Source organism: Mauremys mutica, chromosome 14, assembly GCF_020497125.1.
Source record: "Mauremys mutica isolate MM-2020 ecotype Southern chromosome 14, ASM2049712v1, whole genome shotgun sequence".
Lineage (NCBI taxonomy): Eukaryota > Metazoa > Chordata > Testudines > Geoemydidae > Mauremys > Mauremys mutica.
In genome coordinates this window covers 26668079-26687111 of record NC_059085.1, presented here as the reverse complement: position 1 = coordinate 26687111, position 19033 = coordinate 26668079, and the positions used below count along the sequence as shown (strand labels likewise).

The window sequence follows — 19033 nt, the reverse complement described above, 5'->3', positions numbered from 1 at the left end:
AATAATGCAAAATTGAATTTAGCATGTTAGCATATGTACAGAAGCTGAATCAGACTCCTTGGTTAGTAGTATCAACACATTTTGCTTCCTTCCAAAGCTTATGATACAGTATGTAAACTAAAAGGTTGTGTTTCTCTGTTTTGAGATCACTTAAGTGAGTATGAACTGTTTAGGAAGTTTTGTAGCAAGTGTAGCTGTTGAGCCAAAAGGATTTACTTGCACCTGGCCTTTTTATAATTGTACATGCAAATTAGCAGTAAGTTAATGTGACAAACTTGAACACTTGTTATAAATTAGCAAAATAATGTGAATTGAATGCTTTGCAAATATATTGTAGAAATGCTAATTTAATAGTTGTTAGTGGTGAGTAGTGAATATTTCATACTGTGCTGACTATATTATAATTTAAAATTTTTCTTGGTAGCTATATACTTTGGTAATGGGTGCTCCAGACTTACTTAAATGGTAATAGTGAGTACTGACCACTACACTGTAAAGTAATTTATGCTATTTTGCAACATACCGGTACATATTTATCAAAGAGGAGTGCCAGAAAACTTAATTGCCACAGTCTCCACACCTCATTCACCCCTGGTTCAAGGAACAGCAAGAGGGCTTGCTGAATTAAGTGACTTGAAATAGATACATTCTCATATCCCCATAAAGAATGAAAAAAGAGCAAATGTAACATATGGTATTTGTTTGTTCCACTAAGATGGCATAAGTGGTATCTAGCTTCAGAAACTTTCTTGAAATTTGTCATGGAAGCCCCAAGATCAATTAGGTAGCTGTCTACCAGTTTGAAGGCAATGTTAATCTATGGAGATTGAGCCAAAGAGTGTGGGATCTTGCATGGGAATGCAATGACACTAGGTGAACTTGAACTACATGTAAGCAAAGATTTGTAATTGCATAATGGGCCTAGTCAGGTGGAAAAAGGATAAGCCCTAGCTCTGGATCTAAAGTCTTATGTGACTTGATGGTGATAAGCTTATGACTATCCAAATTATGCATCTGTTTATACTTTGAAAGGGTTACATACAAAAGTCTGATGCATTTCAGTAATAGGTTACTACTTATTTCAGTGCATTGGACCTTTACATTAGAAAACTTGCCTGAAACTAGTTGGGAGACTAACTGGTTGAAGGAATGTATTTGTCAAGAGGAAACATAATGTTTCAGGAGCTTCTGACTAATTATTTACACCTAGAGGCAGCAATAGATAATACCTGTAGTCAGAGAGTTCTTATTCTTCCATGTAATAATAAATGTAAAGATCAGTTGTCAAGAACAGTGTTCTTCTCTGGAATAGCTCCTTAACTTGATGACACTGTTTTCCAATACCAAATCCCAGACAATACCTTTACTGCAGATTCAGCCACAGCTTTGTTAGAGGAATTGTCAAATAACAGGTAGAAGATCCAAAGACCAAGATTGATACTTTTTTTAGGGTAGAGTACTTTTTTTAGGGTAGAGTACTCTTGCAAATGTGTTTGGAAAATGTAGCTCTTGAAAGACATTATAGAGAATTACTTGCTAAATCCCATACCCTTTTAGTTTATCAATGGGCTCCCCTGTCCTCAGATAACTAAATTATCTTATTGAATCATTGAAAACCCTTGTTAGTTCTGTTTTATATGACATAGATTAACAAACCTTGGCTCAGATTTACTAACATTTTGAAGTAAACTCAAAAGTTAAGTGCCATCATCTAAGAAAGTTCTGCCTATAGTTTGTGACAATATAAGGGTTGTGTCCGTGTCTCTCCCTGCCCCTCCCCCCCGCCCCGAGGAGGGATTGTGTTTTTGTTTTTCATCTCGATATAGAGAATCGAGAGAGCCTGAAAACTTTGAAAATCAAAAAGTCTCAGCCATTGTTCAGGCCTGTGGTAATATTAAACCAGTTTCCTTAAAATAACAAACAGAAACATACTTTGATTAGTTCACCACCTGTCTCAGCTGTACCTACTGTGCAAGTGTTTTGAAGCGTGGCTTGAAAATGTGACCATAGTGAAAATGTTCTTGATTTTGTTTATCACAAAGCAAAGTAGCAGCCAAGTCTGATGCTGGTGTGTCTGTAGCTACTGCAGTGAGAAGTGTACAGGTTAGTTATTCTGGTACACTGTATTATGTACCTTTTAAAAGGCCAGTGTTGGCTGAAATGGCACTAAATGTTTTAGTAAGTAAAAATTAACTAGGGTGAAACTGTTTCTTAGTACAAAAGATGGTAGAAACACTGGTATTGAAGTGCAGTACTGCTCTAAGTGACTCTAAAAAGTTGTCATAGGACTCCATGATTACCATGTCTTAGTGAACTCAAATGAAAACTTTTAAAAACTTTGCCTTTAATGAGAAAAAAATACCTTTCCCAGTTCCTGGTTTTAAAAAAAACTGCACAGGCAGTCAGTCCATTCCACCCTTTTTCTTCCATGCTACATTTAATGTACTGAATTCCAGACAGACACATTCAAATCTGTTGATTTCCACATGGTATAATAAATATTTCAATGTACTAACTCACCCTTTTCCTTTACTATTTTCTTTTCTTTAAAATCAAATACTAAAACATGACCTAATGGCTAAGGACTCCAACCCACAAAAACTAGACTAAAGAGAGGAAGGAGGTAATGAGGGGAAGGAAATTCAGAATTGTGGCTCCCAGAGCAACTGTCACTTGGCCATATTGCAAGTATTTAACCCCCTGTGCAGCTATGTAATACTATTCGAGCCCAAGGGGACTGAGTTACAATTGTGGAAACTGTTAATGTGCTAAGATATTCAAAGTTTAAATTCTCAGCCATGATGATGTTGTTTGGGGGCGTCATGCAGAGAGGATAAATTCTATTCTGAAGTCCAAGGTATGTTGTGGCCTTTGTACTCCTTTATTAAGGCATAGTATATATTTGCTATCTTAATTACAGAAGTGTTTTAACTAGTTTTTATTTTTGAATGTGGATTTGTTCTTTATCATTTCATTTTGTTGGTGCTCTAGATCACGCTGAACCATGCTCAGTATTCTGCTTGTCCTATGGCTGCTGCCACTAAGCGGTTTAGAGCTAGTTATTTGTGATGTGTAATCTCATGTGCTGGGAACTGAACTCTCTTCCTGCAACCATCTGTCAAATCAAAATTATTTTAAATCACTCTAGTCTGTCTTGGATTTGTATTATGTTTTTTTAGGTCCAGGCAGTGGATTACAAACAGCACGTTTAAGCGATCTATAGTCATAAATTCAGTATTTTGCCCATGAGTTGGGATATGATGGTTAGAGATGGCGTGGTTTCTCATGCGCACCTCTCTTGTGTTTCTGATTTAGCTTTATCACATGGTTAAAGGGACAACTAAAGCTTTTTTCACTCTTCCCTTCCAGATGGAATGAGATCTTGGAATTATGTTCCATGGACATATGGCAGAAAGAAAGTTCAACTTTCTTTGGTCATCTTTCTGAAAAAACAACTAAGTAAAAACTGTGACCAGCTTAAGGACAGTTTTTGTCCCCAATTTTTATTTTCTCTTTCCCAGTCTTTGTGGTATAGGAAACTTAAACCCTGCATTCTAACTTCTTGACTTAACATATTAATGCTCTCGGAACTTTTCTTTAGCTTGTGAAATATCATTTAGCAGTAGCATATGATGAAACAAGAATAGTTCCTGGCAAGCCAAATGTTAAAATAGAGTACGTTGGGGAAAACATGATCTCAGAACATAGACACAAATTGGTTTCCTGCTGAGATCCATGTAACTTTTTTAGTTTGACTCTTTAGACAAGAAACTGTTTTTATATGAGAACTAAAATCAGGATAACTTTTTTAGTTTTGCATGCATCTTAATGTTGCTGCTGCTGGGATAAATTTAAATCTGACTCTCTGGATTGAGCCATATATCTGAATCTCTTCTCCTTTAATCCTGTCCATGCAAAAGCTCACATGATCAGTCTTGGCAAACGTTACTCCCATGAGTAACTCCAGCTTTAAACAGGATCAGACATATCAATTATTTACATGAGTAAGACTTCTCAGGATCAGAAAAGAAGGTCCTAGCCCAGGTAGGATCATTATAGTTTATCTTAATTATAAATAACGCACCAAAAACTACATTTAAATGAACATTAAGGATGCAAAGTCAAGCACTACAAATTTAGGAAATACCTGAATTAAGATTGCATATGTAACCTTAATTCATCCCCCTCCTCTATATGCATTGTTATAATTTCTAATTACATGATCTCATGCCTTTTTTTCCCCCCACAGGACCTCTGCCTCATTCAGTGCACAGGATGAATAGTGCTCTGGGAATGCACCAGGTGGCATTTGAGTCAGGTGTCTTCCTTTTCTTTGCCTCCTGGGTGCCAGCAGGGGGAGCCTTGAGAGCACAGGAGAGAAGGTCTCTCTGCTCTGTTCCAGGGCCCTGGCCTGTAGTAATGGGAGAAGCAATTGCAGGGAAAATCCTGGTGAGCTGTTGAAGCATGCTCAGTGCAGGCAAAGTCTTCAGAGAATGTAGCTGCCTAACTCTAATAATTCTCTGCTGAGTATGTATGAACTGAGACTGGCCATGCTATCAGCCTTTGGGCAGTTTTTTTTCTGGGATCAGCAAAAGGCCCATCCCTGATGCTAGAGCTGACTGACCTCCCATTCTACGCCAGTTTTTAAGTCTGTGGTCTGAACCATGAAGCTGCTAGAGCTTTTCCATGAAACAGCTGTAGGACATTTTAAAAAAAACAACAACTTTTCCCTAATCTAATTTTTGGGAACAGCTGAACTATCTTAGCTGAAGCTTTTTGAAGAAGTTCAGCCCAAGGCAGATACCCAGCATGGAAAAATTCAGCCTGAATGGTTATCCTTTGGCAAAGTTATAAGCAACTGAAAACAGGGTCTTGCAATGCCAGGTATCAGGCAGCCTTAGCTATAGGCTGCATTACTAACTCTGCCTAGAATAGGGGGAGTTCTCAGTCTGGTATAGGATCATAAGGCTACATCTGATGCATAGTGTAGCTGCCTCTTAACCTCCAGTTACACTGTTTTGGAAACACACATTTTACTGTCACATGCACTTCCTGGACCCTAGGGAGCCTCAAAGGAAAGAGGCATTGTCCTTCGGCCAGCATGGTATACAACCAAGAAATGCAGGAATATTTCATAGCTCACTAATATGAACAGCGTGAAAGTATGAGAGAAATAAGAGAACATCTAGCATTTTTATTAAAACACAATATGTTAAGACTGAAACTGCATATAATGAAGAAAACGTTTAATGGGGGAGAAAGAGAGTTGGGATAGCATAATTAATTCAACTCTAAAGGTTCTTGAAAGAGTACCTGGAGCAATAAGTGACCTGTTGTATGCTGTACGTATAGCAAAACTTAGAAGAATAATTAGAATAAATATCTCATCCTTTATCCTCATACACTAAGTGAATAGTGCCATTTTGTTTTTTCTTCATGGTCTATTCAGTACTGTACTATAAACTTATTTTTTTCATGAGTATGTACTATGTTTTTTTTATTAGAATTAGGAAAAACTGATTCCAAAATAGGTGGTAAAATAGACTTCCTTTTTATAGAGTGCCTCTGACCTACCGTATTATAACCAGTAGTGCGTATAGGCTCCAGTCAGACTGTATAAACACTTAAGACATTCTCTGTACCAAAGAGCTTGCATTCTAATTTGAGACAAGAAGAAACAAGTGTGTAATGAACAATAGGAAGGAATGTGGTGAAAGAACTAATGTAACGGTCATGTTATATGCTCTGGCAGTTTGCACAACCCAAAAGCTCTGGCCATAATAACTTATATTTTAACACGAAGTGTGTTGCTATTTTTCTCTGTGGCCTTGTGAACAGTGGTAGAAACTGAGGTGGAACAGCTTCTAAAGATATCTGACATAAATTTGTTGTAGATGGGCACAGCTCTTCAAACTGTTATTTGTCTGGTGCATTTAAATGCATTTCCCCAGATGACCTCTGTCAAATTGAAAACTGTGAGTGAATTGCACTCTTATTAATTTCCCTAAAAATACGTGCTAAAGTTAGGAAAGCTCATCTAAAACAAAAATATCCTTTAAATGTTGTGGATAGCACCCAGATTCCATGCCCTTTTGAGTGAACTGTTGGTCTTAAGTCTACCCTCTTTTGAACTTGGGGATCCCATTACAAACATCTGTTATCTTCTACAAAGGGGATTCTGTAGACTTGCCAAGACATCATACCATAGAATAACTTGTAAAGTCTTCAAGTTTTGGTTGAGAGCGTTGATAAAAGGATATCTTGTAGAGTAGGTTCCTCTGCTACAGTAGTTGTTCTGTTTAAGGGATAAAAGTGGGGGAAACAGATTTTCCAATCTAATACATTAGGAATTTATGTCCCAGACATTTGTAACCTTGACTGACCTCCTTTCCATCCTCTAAGTAAAATAAAAATTCTGAAGTCATTACAGAGGCATCCCATTATGAGTCACGGAACCTCACATTGATGAAACGTGTACTGTAGAACTTCTGTTGAGAATTAGAACCTAGGAAGCCATAACTTACATGGGGTTTTAGCATCTTCAGAAACAAAATTTTATTTCATTCATTAGTTTAGTTATAATAACAACCTTTTTATTTTTACCAAAGCGTACTATATTTCTGGACTTCTTCCATTAGACAAGAGCTCATAGACAAACTGAATGTTATAAAACCTGAATTCATTAGGATTGGTTCACAAATGTATTAATGACAGATCAGGTAAAACATGTTTTTAGACTGAGCCTAATTATTTCACCTTGAATCAATGGGATTACTTCTGGAGGTAAGGTATTCCTTACAGTGAGTAAGTGTGGTAGAATGGGACACTTTTAATTAGTTGTAATTATTGTTAGTGGTGGCTGTCTCAGAGCATCATTAGTCCATATTCATGGGGAGAAGGGCAGGCTTGAAAGTAGGAATTAGTTTTTGGCTAATTTCTAAAAGAGATGACATAGACCAGTGTTTCTCAACAGCCAGTCCATGGACCAGTGAGGGTTCCTGAGATTTCCTTGACAGAGTTTAGGAAAGGCAGCATGTTGGTCCTTGGTATCAAAAAGCTTGAGAAACACTGGCATAGAACTTCTTGGTTGTGTGCCTCCTTTAAAAATTTGATTCATTGGTTCATAATAGATGGACTATTTCATATAATGGAAATTTTTTTCCTTAAGTAACTTTTTCCCCTGAGGATAGTGTAATGAAAATACCTGTGTATGACTGTTGTGCAATTTACATTGGTGTCTGTGTACAGAATACTCATGTTGCCTGTGTGTATGTCCATGTTTCTAAAATAAACAAGAATGTCAGCATCGCGTAACCAGGCAGATTATAATGTATGTACAAAGAATAATGGTAGAAGTGGTTGTGTTATCTTCGCAGGGTTTGTTTTTCGTACACAAGTTGTTACTGCAGTAATGAATGTTTTAAAGGTTAATGTTTTTGTTTTGTTTTGTTTTTTCCCAGCCAGTATACTGCAGTAATTCTTTATAATACTGCTTGAAATTGAGTAGATTGGGTTGTTTGAAATCTGTTTATAGTTATAGCAGCAGTCAGGCCCCGAACAGATGTTGTGCAGATTTTATTAGAAGAGATGGTCCCTGTCCCAGTAGCATAAAGTCTAACTTAACACACAAGTGGGTGTAACAGTTGGAAGAACTGGGGAGGGATAATAATAGGAAATGTTTGGTTATGAAGACTAATTTTGCATGAGGTTCCATGGTTCTGTATCAGTCACTTTATATTGGAGTTAACTCCACATGTTCTGTATCTTGATGTGAGACAAGGAGGGTAGTTTATACTTCTCTAAAACATGAAAGGAAATATACCAAAAAATCCTCTTCTATATTCCCAAATGTTGTTACATCTGAATATGAAAACTAAACAATAGAATAGCTGTTTAACTTCTGTAATATTAACACTAGTATCTCTTCTAGAAAATATCTTTGGAATCTGACGTCCATATGGCTATGTATGATGAAGATCTCTTGAAAAATCCTTTTTATTTGGCTATTCAGAAACATCGTCCTGACCTTTGCAGGAAAGTTGCAGAATTCCATGGTATTGTAAGTAAAGAGTCTGTTTTTATATTGACTGACTACATACTGAAGCAATAACATCTCTCAGATTCTCACTAAAGTTTAGGAAATGGTGAGAGCAAGCCAACAAACTAGATCAAAACTGAGATACATAAAGTATATGACATTGTTTTTATTTTAATATATACGTGAGGGAATGCATTAGGTAGTAGATGGAATGTATGGTGGGGATTCTTACAATTATGGTTCATAGAAAGACCCAAAATATAAATGCATATTTTAAATATGGGATTGGCACTCATGTGTTCAGGAGCATATTGAAGTCCCTGGCTTGTAAGGGAAGAGAAGAATGGTCCTTTGACCAACAAGCTACTTTATTTTATGTGACATGAGGCTACAAATATCATGCCACTATTGTTTGTGTTCAGTTTTATAGACTGCAGGTAACTGTTGAATGCACTACTGAAAGGCTGTCTGTACTTGATGGATCTTTACTTATCGGAAATCTTCTTATCAAGCCTTATCTTCTAGTTCCCCTTGCTGGTCTGAATAACTTGTATATCTAGTACTGTTGGTCATAATTATGACCTTGAGAGACTGGGAACTGAAGCATTTTGCAATTATTATGGTTTTATATTGTAAATCAATATGCACAAATCTGTTCTGGCATTAAAACATCAACTAATAAAAAGCAGGAATAAACCAGGTTTTTAAGTGTTAGTAAATGAGGGGTTTTGACCTATGACTCCTATGAAGGATGCTATATAAACCTTATATTCACTTTTAAAGTGCCTAGCCGGAGAATGCAAATGACTTGCACGGTAGCTTCTGCATGGCCGTGTCAATATTATTATTTTTTTTCTGTATCACTTCAAAGTGTTGCTAACAGTAATGCAGTTCCATTGATGAGAGTGCTGATGTAAATGAAACACTAGCAGCTGTAGGTCTTTTAAGTGCTTTGGTGTTTATACCATCCTTGAAGCAGGTCTAGACAAAACAGCACTTAATTTGAGGGTGAGAGGGGAACTAACCACTGGCTCCTGGGCCTCTGTCTGTCCTCGTTCCCAGCACTGTTGCCACTTATACTAGCCATGGGAAATTTTTAGGGGAAACATCCTAGCATAAACACAGCTTGTGAGTAAGCCTTGCAAGCAAGGTTTACAATAATTTTACTGCTCTCTAAAGCAATCTGGCCAATCTTTCCAAATGGTCTTGGTTTCTATTTTTATTTATTAGCTACATATAGAACCTTATTTAGAGGGTAGCTCTAATTCCAAGCCTATGGACATCTTTTATTAGGTTAAATAACTTCACTTATTCTTGGGCTTTTTGATCATCCATTAGCAATGGCACAAGAAAAATTAGTCAGCCTATTTATCTTAAAATCTTGGAGAAAGCCCTGATGATGCATTGTGTTTTGTTTGTTTGTAAAAGTAGGAAAAAAACTAAGTCAAATCATTTCTGCATGAGCGGTATTCAAAGTTTAGAAACTTAACTATCTGAACATGTGTGTGAATGACCTGCAATATGTAGAATACATGGAGTAAGAAAACTGAAATATTGGGGTTGCCACCTTCATGGGATTTGAGCAGAAATGTTGAGTATGAAAACAATTTTGTGTTTTTTTTTTCTTCTTGTGCGAATTGTGGGGGGTGAGGGGGGGGAAGAGAGGCAGAACTCTGTGGTGTGGTTTTTTTTTTTTTTACACAGGCTTTGTCCTAAATCAGTATTAATAATAGTTTAACATTTAACCTTGTCCACATACACAAGTGGTCCTGTGCAGTATCCAGTTTTTCCTATAACTAGTGTATGAGGACAAGGCACAGTATTGTTGGAACAGGCTTTCAGTATAAAATGTTGTTTTGACACTGTGCCTGTTAGTCTTCTATAAACTGCTTCATTTAAACTTTTAACTGTTGGCAGCACAAAACAAAAAGGCACTTTTAATTGTTCTTTAAAGTTTACTGTACTTCTAATTCAGTAATAAGATCTTCTGCTTGTTGAGGAATAAATAAGAGGCAATAGGGTATGCTTTTAATTTTTTTTAATTGCATGCCAAAGGAATGGAGAGAAGGGGACTAAACAATGTCCAGTCAGAGTGCTTTGTGAATGTCTGAAACTGCAGTGCTGCTGTTAGAAATGTAAATATTTGCAGAACTTACATTTTGTCGAGATTCCTGATATCTGCTGATGCTCTGCTCATCTCAGGTCTGACCTCCTTGTGGAGGTGATTCTGCTGCTGCTAATGGTATTGCTTTTTATGCCTCCAGAATAAAAGCATTTGTTTCTGTGAGCAGTGTTAATATTTCCAGCGAGAGTGCTCTTATCTGAAGAGTAGAAGTGCTTCTGTAAAAAGTATCTTTCAATACTGAAAGGGTTTTAGTTAGGAGAAATTGTAAATTTTTGCACTGTTCCAGAGAACAGCAGGAATTAGACGACGTTGTACTCTGAGACAATATCTGTTTTTTTTGTGTTTTTTTTTCATTTGAAAACTAGGCATGTATACTACCAGTTTTAGATCAGTTTAGTTTCTTGATGGAAGAATAGGGGCTCAAAATATTCACCAGGTAGCTTTAATGGTAGTTAGTCAAATTTTGCGTATGTATGAACTAATATGCCATTTGCCCTGGTTCCTTTTAAGACTATCTTTCTTCTCTCTCTGGTGGTTTTGACCTTTTTTGTGACAAGCATCCAAATGCCAGTGACTTGGGAATGCAAGAAACAATGGTTCTGCTACCTCACTAGTATAACTGTTCTACCAGAGAGAAATATTGGCCTGTCACAGATTAGCATGTAGCTAGTTTGTTGAAGTGCTGCTTAAATGTAGAAACTGGTGTGATCCCAGTATTTAAGTTGTTCCTCCATTGTATGCGGATTTTTTTAAATGCATAGCTGATACAGAGAAGAGTGAAACTGTTTCATAAATCTAATACACCTTTCTAAAAGACTTTAAGAGCTATGCAGACTAGTTCTTAGAGGTAATCACAGTCCCACTTCCTATTCTTCTCTGAATATATCTTTTCAACTTTTAGTTCTAGGGCTGTTCAGAATTCTGCTGTGCTACTTCTGTTTTAAAGTCTAGCTGTTTGAAGTAGTTGCTGAAATCTTTTTTTCTGCCTGACTGAGTAAATTGACTTCTTTTTGTGTGACTGACTCATCTGAGTTGCTGTAACTAAGCAAATTTGGAGGTGAGGATATATAACTTCTTGCTATTGAGGTTGTCCGCAGCGGGGGTGGGAGGTGGGGCAGGGTGGATATCAAAAACAAAGTCTTGTGTAGGAAGAGTTCTCTAAGGCTATGTCTACACTACAGCTCAGATCAATGCTCTGAAATCGATCCACTGGCAGTCAATTTAGCAGGTCTAGTGAAGACCCGCCAAATCGACAGCAGATCGCTCTCCAGTCAACCCCTGTACTCACCTTACTCTTCTCGTTGTGGGGTAGAGTCGACGGGCGGCTTTCTTCTGTCGACCCCTCACATAACTCGACCCAAGGTATGTCGACTCCAACTACGTTATTCACATAGCATAGGTTAACTTTCTGCGGTAGTGTAGACATAGCCTAAGTTTTGGGGTTTCTTTAAATTCAACTTCTGCTCAAATAGCCTTGAATGGAATAATTTCTGTATTTGATAATCTAACACATAATGCTTCATTCTCCACATAGGGAAGAAAATTCTGCTTTATCTTTCCTAAAAACTAACCGTCTCTTTTAAGAAACAATCTTATATTAGTTGTGGATGCCATTATGTCCTAGATAAGCAGTGTTAGTGAAACTGAGACTATGCATAGCTTTTTTGGGTCTTTTTAAAAAAAAAAAATGCACCAAACATCTTTTCAAAACTACTTTAAAGTTGGTGGTTCAAGTAAATCTTGCTATTCCTCCCCAAAAAGGTAAGAAACCTTTGGCATACTCGATATGTACTGAAGACTTGGTCTGACAATTGCCAAGGGAGCCTATAAGCAAACTCAATAGACAATCTAAATGACTCGCAGAAGACTTCTCAAATTTGAAGGCCATTATAGCAATATCCTGGGATTCTCCAGTTACCTTACTTATAACTATGGTGCCTGAAGAAACCGCACTCCATCTTTTCACTTTCTTCTCTCTCCAATCCCAGTTAAAATGAAGGGCTGAACTTTAAGAAATGCTTCAAAGTGAAACAGTGAGCAAGTATGTTATAATGAAGAAAACTCTGATTGCAAAGGGGGCAGACTTTCTTCCTTTTAAAACCTTTTCAGATAGCTCAAATCCTGGTGAGGATAGTAGCAACTGCAAGTCATTGCTCTTAAAACTTCATCACACCGTAGTTGAGTGGACTGAGGCTACTACCAGGGTTATGTTTGTAGAGACAGTGTTCTGCATAAACAGACTAAGCAATTGCTTAGTGCCCCAAGCAGCTCCAGAGGGCCTCCCATTCACTTTTTTTATTGTAAGAACTTGCCTGTTTTAGTATTGGGAATTGGGAGGGCGGAATATTCCTGCTTCAGGGCTAACACCGGCACTGTATGTTGGCATTGTGAATCCAACCCGGAGAGTACAAACTGCCAGAGATGTAGAGGATTGAATTAGCAAGGTGATGGATAAGAGGATAGCTTTTAAAAGAGATTTCTCCCAGGTCAGGGTTGAGGCACAATGGCTGGGCAGCATGAGGGAGGGAAGCTTGGAGTATCACTGGGCTGTGTCCTGTGTATGAACATCAGTCCAGCACGTTCCATGAGCACTAAGTTCTATCGCACAAGCTGAAAACAGACTACTTCATTTCAAATGATTGTATAGTTAAGTACTATTAATGTTCTTCTATTGATTGCATAATTCACTCTAGACCAGGGGTTCTCAACTTTTTTTTCCCTCCTCTGAGCGCTCCCCCTACAGCCCATGTTGTTAGCCAAAAGGGCTCGTTTCCCCCTGGAGCTTACCTAATTACACCAAGGAGGCACGGAGACAGGAAGACAAGTACCACACCCTTTATTGATCGGTCAGCTGAGCGGGTGTTCCTCTCGGCTAGTGCCAGAGAAAGAGACACACCTTACATGGCCAGATGGGCTTACCTTTATACCCCGAAACAAACAACTTAGCCTACGTTTGTCTACGTCATTTGGTTGACCTATAGACCCTGTACATGTATCTATTAGGGGATAATTGGGTACGCAGGATTTTGTGGTAGGCCCCACAAAATACATCTGTTGAGGATACATTTGTCATTCTGAAGGGGACACAAGATACATCCGTTGACCCTTTGTACTAGATACTTTGGATGCATACATGTGAATGCAGCTGCATACACTTGGGGAGCCAACATATACTTGGGGAGCCAAACAAAACTGATAAGCGAAATAGCTGACTTAGGTAGATACACGGCCTTCAGTCTAATGAGTTCTGTAAGCTTTCCAACACAGTTTGGACAAGCATAACATAACTTTGGTTTACTCAGGCCTAATACGGAAAGGCTTCATTAGCACTATGATTTTCCAACAATGTGTGCCACAACTCTTTCTGCATATCCAGTAGATTTTAAAAAACAGGGCCAAGGTAGCAATTAAGGGTAGCAAGCAGGACGTTTTCTTGGGGATCCCACGAAGCTAAGTTACTCGGGCTTCTGCCTCAGGTGGTGGGGCACAGGCTTTAGCTGGGGCCCAGGGCAGCCAGCCCAGCTCTTTGGTTTATTTTGGGAGACCCCCTGAAACCTGCTTGTGGCCTCCCCAGAGGGCCCCATATCCCTGGCTGAGAACCACTGCTCTAAAGGCTCCACTAACCTGTTAATGGGAGGAGGCCTCACCATCTATGGTGTGGGGTTTGGGTTTTGTTTTTTTGTTTTTTTTCTTCTGGTTGTCTTTCACTTGGTCTAAGAAAATACCTTAATGAACACTTTAAGCTGCTTAGTCTCGGGTTTTTAATTTTAATGTAAAAATGTCAGCAATATAAGATCTGTATTTATATGACTGGGGGTCTTGGCAGAGATGTTGCTTTTTGCATCAAGTTCCATCTGCCTTTCCTTTTGGGTACAAAGTGCTCTGATTGTCCCAGCTTGCTATACACCTCTACCTCAATATAACGCTGTCCTTGGGAGCCAAAAAAACTTACCGCGTTATAGGTGAAACTGTGTTATATTGAACTTGCTTTGATCCACCGGAGTGCGCAGCCCCCACCTCCCCCCCGCCCCCGGAGCACTGCTTTACTGCGTTATATCCAAATTCGTGTTATATCGAGGTAGCAGTGTACTTAGACTCTATACTCTGATGATCTCCTATCTCTTGCAGCTAATTAGAAAACCTATTATTTTTTTATTTTATTTTTTTATTCTTTGATCTGAGATGTTGAGCAGGAATCTTGGTTATGGGCTCTACTTATATTTTGTTCCTTTAAAAAAAAATTATAGACACTGTCAAATGATGTTACAGGTCTGATATGAAGAGTGCTTGATGAGGAACATAGAACAAAGGTTGTTTGATTTCTGAAGCAGTTGGCACACTGCATTTCCTCCTACAGCGGCATGCAATTGACTGATTTTATTCTTTCTCCAGATATTAGTACCGTGCAAAGGGAGCTTTTCAAGCAGCAGTCTCTCTACCTGCCAATTTGATTCCTATGTTTTAAAACCAGTGGAAGAAAAATTTCAGACCTTAAATGGAAAGGTATTTTCTTGTTAATACATATTTGGTGGAGGGGTTCTGCCTGGGAACATGATAAACGAGAGTGAAAGGGGAGAGACCAAACTTTGAGTGATCCTAGGGTAGGCAGTGTTTGAGAGAGCACCATCTAATGACTAGGGGAGATAACTGGAGGTCTGGTCTCTGTTCCTGATTCTGCTACTGGGAGTGTAACTCCAAACCCATTTTACAGAAGGGGAAATGGAGATACAGCTTCAAATTAACATCACTGCATTTGTGCAAAGTATTTATTTATATTTATTCGTAGAGCTAATTAGTAGGATGGGCTGTCTGTTCTGTCCATGAGAACTTTGGGTTGAGTTCTGTGCTAGTACTCTAGCTGTACTTGTATAGATAGTAAGGGGGAAGTTTGTCCAGAAGAGGATGGCACAGAGTCTCAAAGACTTTTTTTTTCTTGCGTTTATGAATTGCAGTCTCCTCACACTCTGCACAAACTGATTCAGTTCTGGTGACTTAATGTTACAAAGTTAAAGATGTATTAAAACAAACTGGACAGGCATACTAATTGCTATAAATGAGGAGTCCTGCTGTGTGGCGTGCTAGTATCAGTTAGAATGGCATTGGGTTTTTTTCCAGTGCAGTTTGAAATAAAGAAGTTCAGAATTCTTGTTTAAATGAGTGTTTTGTCCCTAATGCCCATAAAATAAGTTTCAGTGCACCTAAAGCATTTCAAAAGTTCTTTTAAAAAAAATGCTAAAGATGAATATGGAAAAGCGTGTTTGTGGGGTGGGTTTTTTAAATGTGGCTAGTGACTTTTGGGTGCCCAACTCAAGGCACCTTTAAAAGGGGCATGACTCTATCAGAAAGACGGGTAGTAGGCATTTTCTGAAAATTGGCCCTTTAAAGGTGTCTCAAGTTGAGTAACTTAAAAACTTGGGCACCTACCATCTTCTGAATCTTGAACAAATGTGTCTGAATTTTCCTTGAACAAATGATGCAGTGGAGAACAAACTTGTGGGGGGAGGGGAGACACACAAAATCATCCCACGTTAGTAATCTTGATTTAAAAAAAAAATCACTCCCTGCGGCACTGACTTGTTGAAGCAAGGAGAATGTGAAAGGGTTTCTGAACCAAAAAAAAGACTTTTAAGACCAAAAAGAACATTACAAATACCCCCTTCTTTTCCTAATATACAGAACTATGTATTGCAATTGTCAACTTCCTGTTTTTTCTGCTCAATATTATGATTTATTTATTTTTAATTTCAGGAAATCTTTATCCAGGGAAACTTGATTATTTTAGGAACTGGTTTTAATCATCATCTCTCAGTACCTGTTCTCTTTGAGGAAACATTCTACAATGAAAAAGAAGAAAGTTTTAGCTTATTGTGTATAGCTCATCCCCTGGAAGAATCTGAAATCTTAGGTGCGTACAGAAATGCCAGGAAAACACCAACAGTTGGTCTGCTTTGGTGTGAAACAAGGCAGTCCTCCATTTTTATAGGGTTCAGTATAATTCTAGGTTTGTCTTACAAAGCAGTACTTTGGATTGAAAACTCAGGAATTTTTTTTAATTGGCATGCTATCACTATTGATAGCGCAGCTAGGCAAGAAGCAAACTGGAGAAGAAAAAAAAACCCAGCAAAGGTTTATGTAGTATGACTTAATAAAATTTTTTTAAATGGCCTCAATGTGAATTGAAAGTCAGCTCTGTGAAATGCTTGTTTTTAATGCAACATGGAATTAGAATTTCAGGTTGGTCATTATCGGACAGCTTATTGTCTTGACTCTGTTTAAAACTAGTACTTGTATCACTTTATTAATGGTGTTGCCTCTTTCTACTGAGATCTTGAGATGAGAGTAAACTCTTTGATGTGGTCAGTTGCCGTCTTTAGAAGTTGTCTGTGTGATAACTGTTTTTGGTAGCAGCTTTTCTTTTGGTGATGCCTGACTTTAGTATTAAAATTTTTAATTCTTGCTTCTTAAACTGGCTGCATTTGACATGGATCTGAGTAAGAACACTTTCCTGCTCTGGATTGGAGATACTGTAGGTAAGATTAGGGAAATATTGCCAGAGTAACTGCTTTAAAGCAGTATATGTAGCTTTTTTGCAGAATTTTGGCAAGTCGTTGCTGCTCACCAAGGGTACAATAAAATTAAAAAGCAAAATGGAAACTTCTCAGAATGAATACTGTCCCTAAAAGGCTAAACATACTTTACCAGACCCTCTGCAAGACAAAATGTGAAACTATATAAATGAAACTGACATTAGGGAAAGTGGAGTAATAACTGTCAGGGAAGTGTGAAAACTGGATTTGAACAATAAGTTTAAATGAGTCTGATTTACTCCTATATGGAATCAAACCATGAACCTTTAATCTGGCTTCTGAAAATAACTTATCTTTTTGAAGGAGTGCTTTTTTTTTTTAAATGTCTGGTTATTTACTTACACCTTCAGAAGAGCAGTAGAAGACTACAAGGTTAAAGTCTGGTTTGGAGGGAATGAGAACTGAGCTTGCTTTGGCTGTAGGTGATGGTTAAGTTGCCTAGATAAATGGGAGCAGATTCTGCAATATAGATGGTAAAAGAACCTGGATGCTTTTGTGGTGCACTGACTCTTAACTTTCATTACAGAAGAATTTAAAACCCCATCAAAATCTTATTCCCTGAAAAACATTGAGGATGTGAGAGAGTTTTTGGGAAGACACTCTGAAAGATTTGACAAACACATTGCATCTTTCCATAGGACTTTTAAAGACCATGAAAGAAAAAGCCTACGACATTACATAGTCAGTATCTTACTTTTAACCTTTGATCACCTAAAATTTTGACCTAATGTTTGTACCTAGGTAATTGACTATTTGAGTTTATTTTATTAAAGCTTTTCATGTCACAATATTTTGTAAATAGAATTGTGAAAATGTGGGGTATTTAGTCATAAAGGATTATGGTGGTTTGCATTTTTTTTTTAATTTAAAAAAAAATCACATCCTGCTTGTCTCCGCACTTCAGTACGTCCTACTAATAGAATGGGACTACTTGCCTGGCTTAAATCAGGATTTGTCTGAGTTCTAGCATTGCATTGCTTATATTTAAATATCTCATTTCTTGCCTTTTCAGGATTCTGTTAATGCACTTTACACCAAATGCCTCCAGCATTTATTGAGGGATTCTCACTTGGTAAGTGCTACTTCAGTAAATCTGTACTGTGAAAATAGCTGCCTATTGCTTAGACAATGTATTTAATTCAATGCATAAATTCCCATATTTTTTAGAGGATGCTTGCAAAGCAGGAACCTCAGATGAATCTGATGAAACAAGCTGTTGAAGTAAGTCTCTGAGGCTGGGCAAAAATATCAATGGGTTATTTTTATCTTGTCTTTCCTTTTCCTTCCTAAACTGTGGTGTTTATTCCCCAGATGTATGTACATCATGATGTTTATGATCTGATCTTTAAATATGTGGGAACTATTGAGGCAAGTGAGGTAAGGGATTTTTTTTCCCCCTTAAAATAACTAATCTATGCAAGACTGATGGACAAACTCTTTTGTACAGCTTCTAAAAATATTTTTATTCACTGCTTAGGATGCAGCCTTTAACAAAATTACAAGAAGCCTCCAAGATCTCCAGCAAAAAGATATTGGAGTTAAGCCCGAATTCAGGTGAGAGTTGCATGATGAGGGACTTCTAAATGACTCTTCATCAGGAATGGATTAAAGTTTAAGTAGGTCTCAGGTCAGCCAAAAAGCAATGCTCTCCCCCAAGTCTGCTCACTACTCCAGGGGAGGAAAGTCCATTTCTTTCTGCACTAGCCCCTGCGATGTTCTCACTTCTCCAAAAGATAGAAAAGTAAAGGGTTTGAGGGCGTCAGCTTGGGTTAGCTGCCCCACTGTGTTGTCTTAATTCCTCATTGCCTCTGGTATCTTAAAACTTCTCTCCTTCTTTTATTTTGCTTTCAGAGGTGCTGACTTTCTAATGTGCCAGGGGGTGCTCGATCTCTGCTCCACCCCGAGCACCCGCCACCCTTGCTGCTCCCTCCCTCCCTCCCCAGCACCTCCTGCATGCCACTGAACAGCTGATCGCCCAGAGGCAGTGATGGGCAGGGCTGCCAGCGGGTGGGAAGGGCTGGTGGGGAGGGGGGGCACTGATTGGTGGGGCTGCGAGTGGGAGGAGCTGATCAGGGGGCTGCTGGAGGGTGCTGAGTACCCACCATTTTCCCCCCCCCCCACCCACCCCCGTGGGTGCTCCAGGGCTGGAGCACCCATGGAGTCAGTGCTTATGTGCTCAACAACATTTGGAACAAGTCCTACCTTTTTGTTCAAACACAAATCTCCCTGATTCCATGGGTGTGCAGAAGTGTGCTCTGCCTCTTGGGCTTTAATTCATGGTAT

The 19033-nt window shown here is 38.4% G+C and overlaps 1 protein-coding gene across 1 annotated transcript in view; it reads left to right on the top strand.

The window, feature by feature from the left end:
- Nucleotides 1-19033, top strand: part of ANKRD27 (ankyrin repeat domain 27) — a 74651-nt gene that overhangs the window by 1356 nt on the left and 54262 nt on the right. Inside the window, exons 2-9 of the mRNA XM_044987387.1 lie at nucleotides 7931-8059; nucleotides 14556-14666; nucleotides 15912-16068; nucleotides 17277-17431; nucleotides 17763-17822; nucleotides 17918-17971; nucleotides 18062-18127; nucleotides 18228-18304. Of these exons, the coding sequence (XP_044843322.1) occupies nucleotides 7958-8059; nucleotides 14556-14666; nucleotides 15912-16068; nucleotides 17277-17431; nucleotides 17763-17822; nucleotides 17918-17971; nucleotides 18062-18127; nucleotides 18228-18304 (782 nt within the window). The 5' untranslated portion in view covers nucleotides 7931-7957. The remainder of the gene's footprint in view (nucleotides 1-7930; nucleotides 8060-14555; nucleotides 14667-15911; nucleotides 16069-17276; nucleotides 17432-17762; nucleotides 17823-17917; nucleotides 17972-18061; nucleotides 18128-18227; nucleotides 18305-19033) is intronic.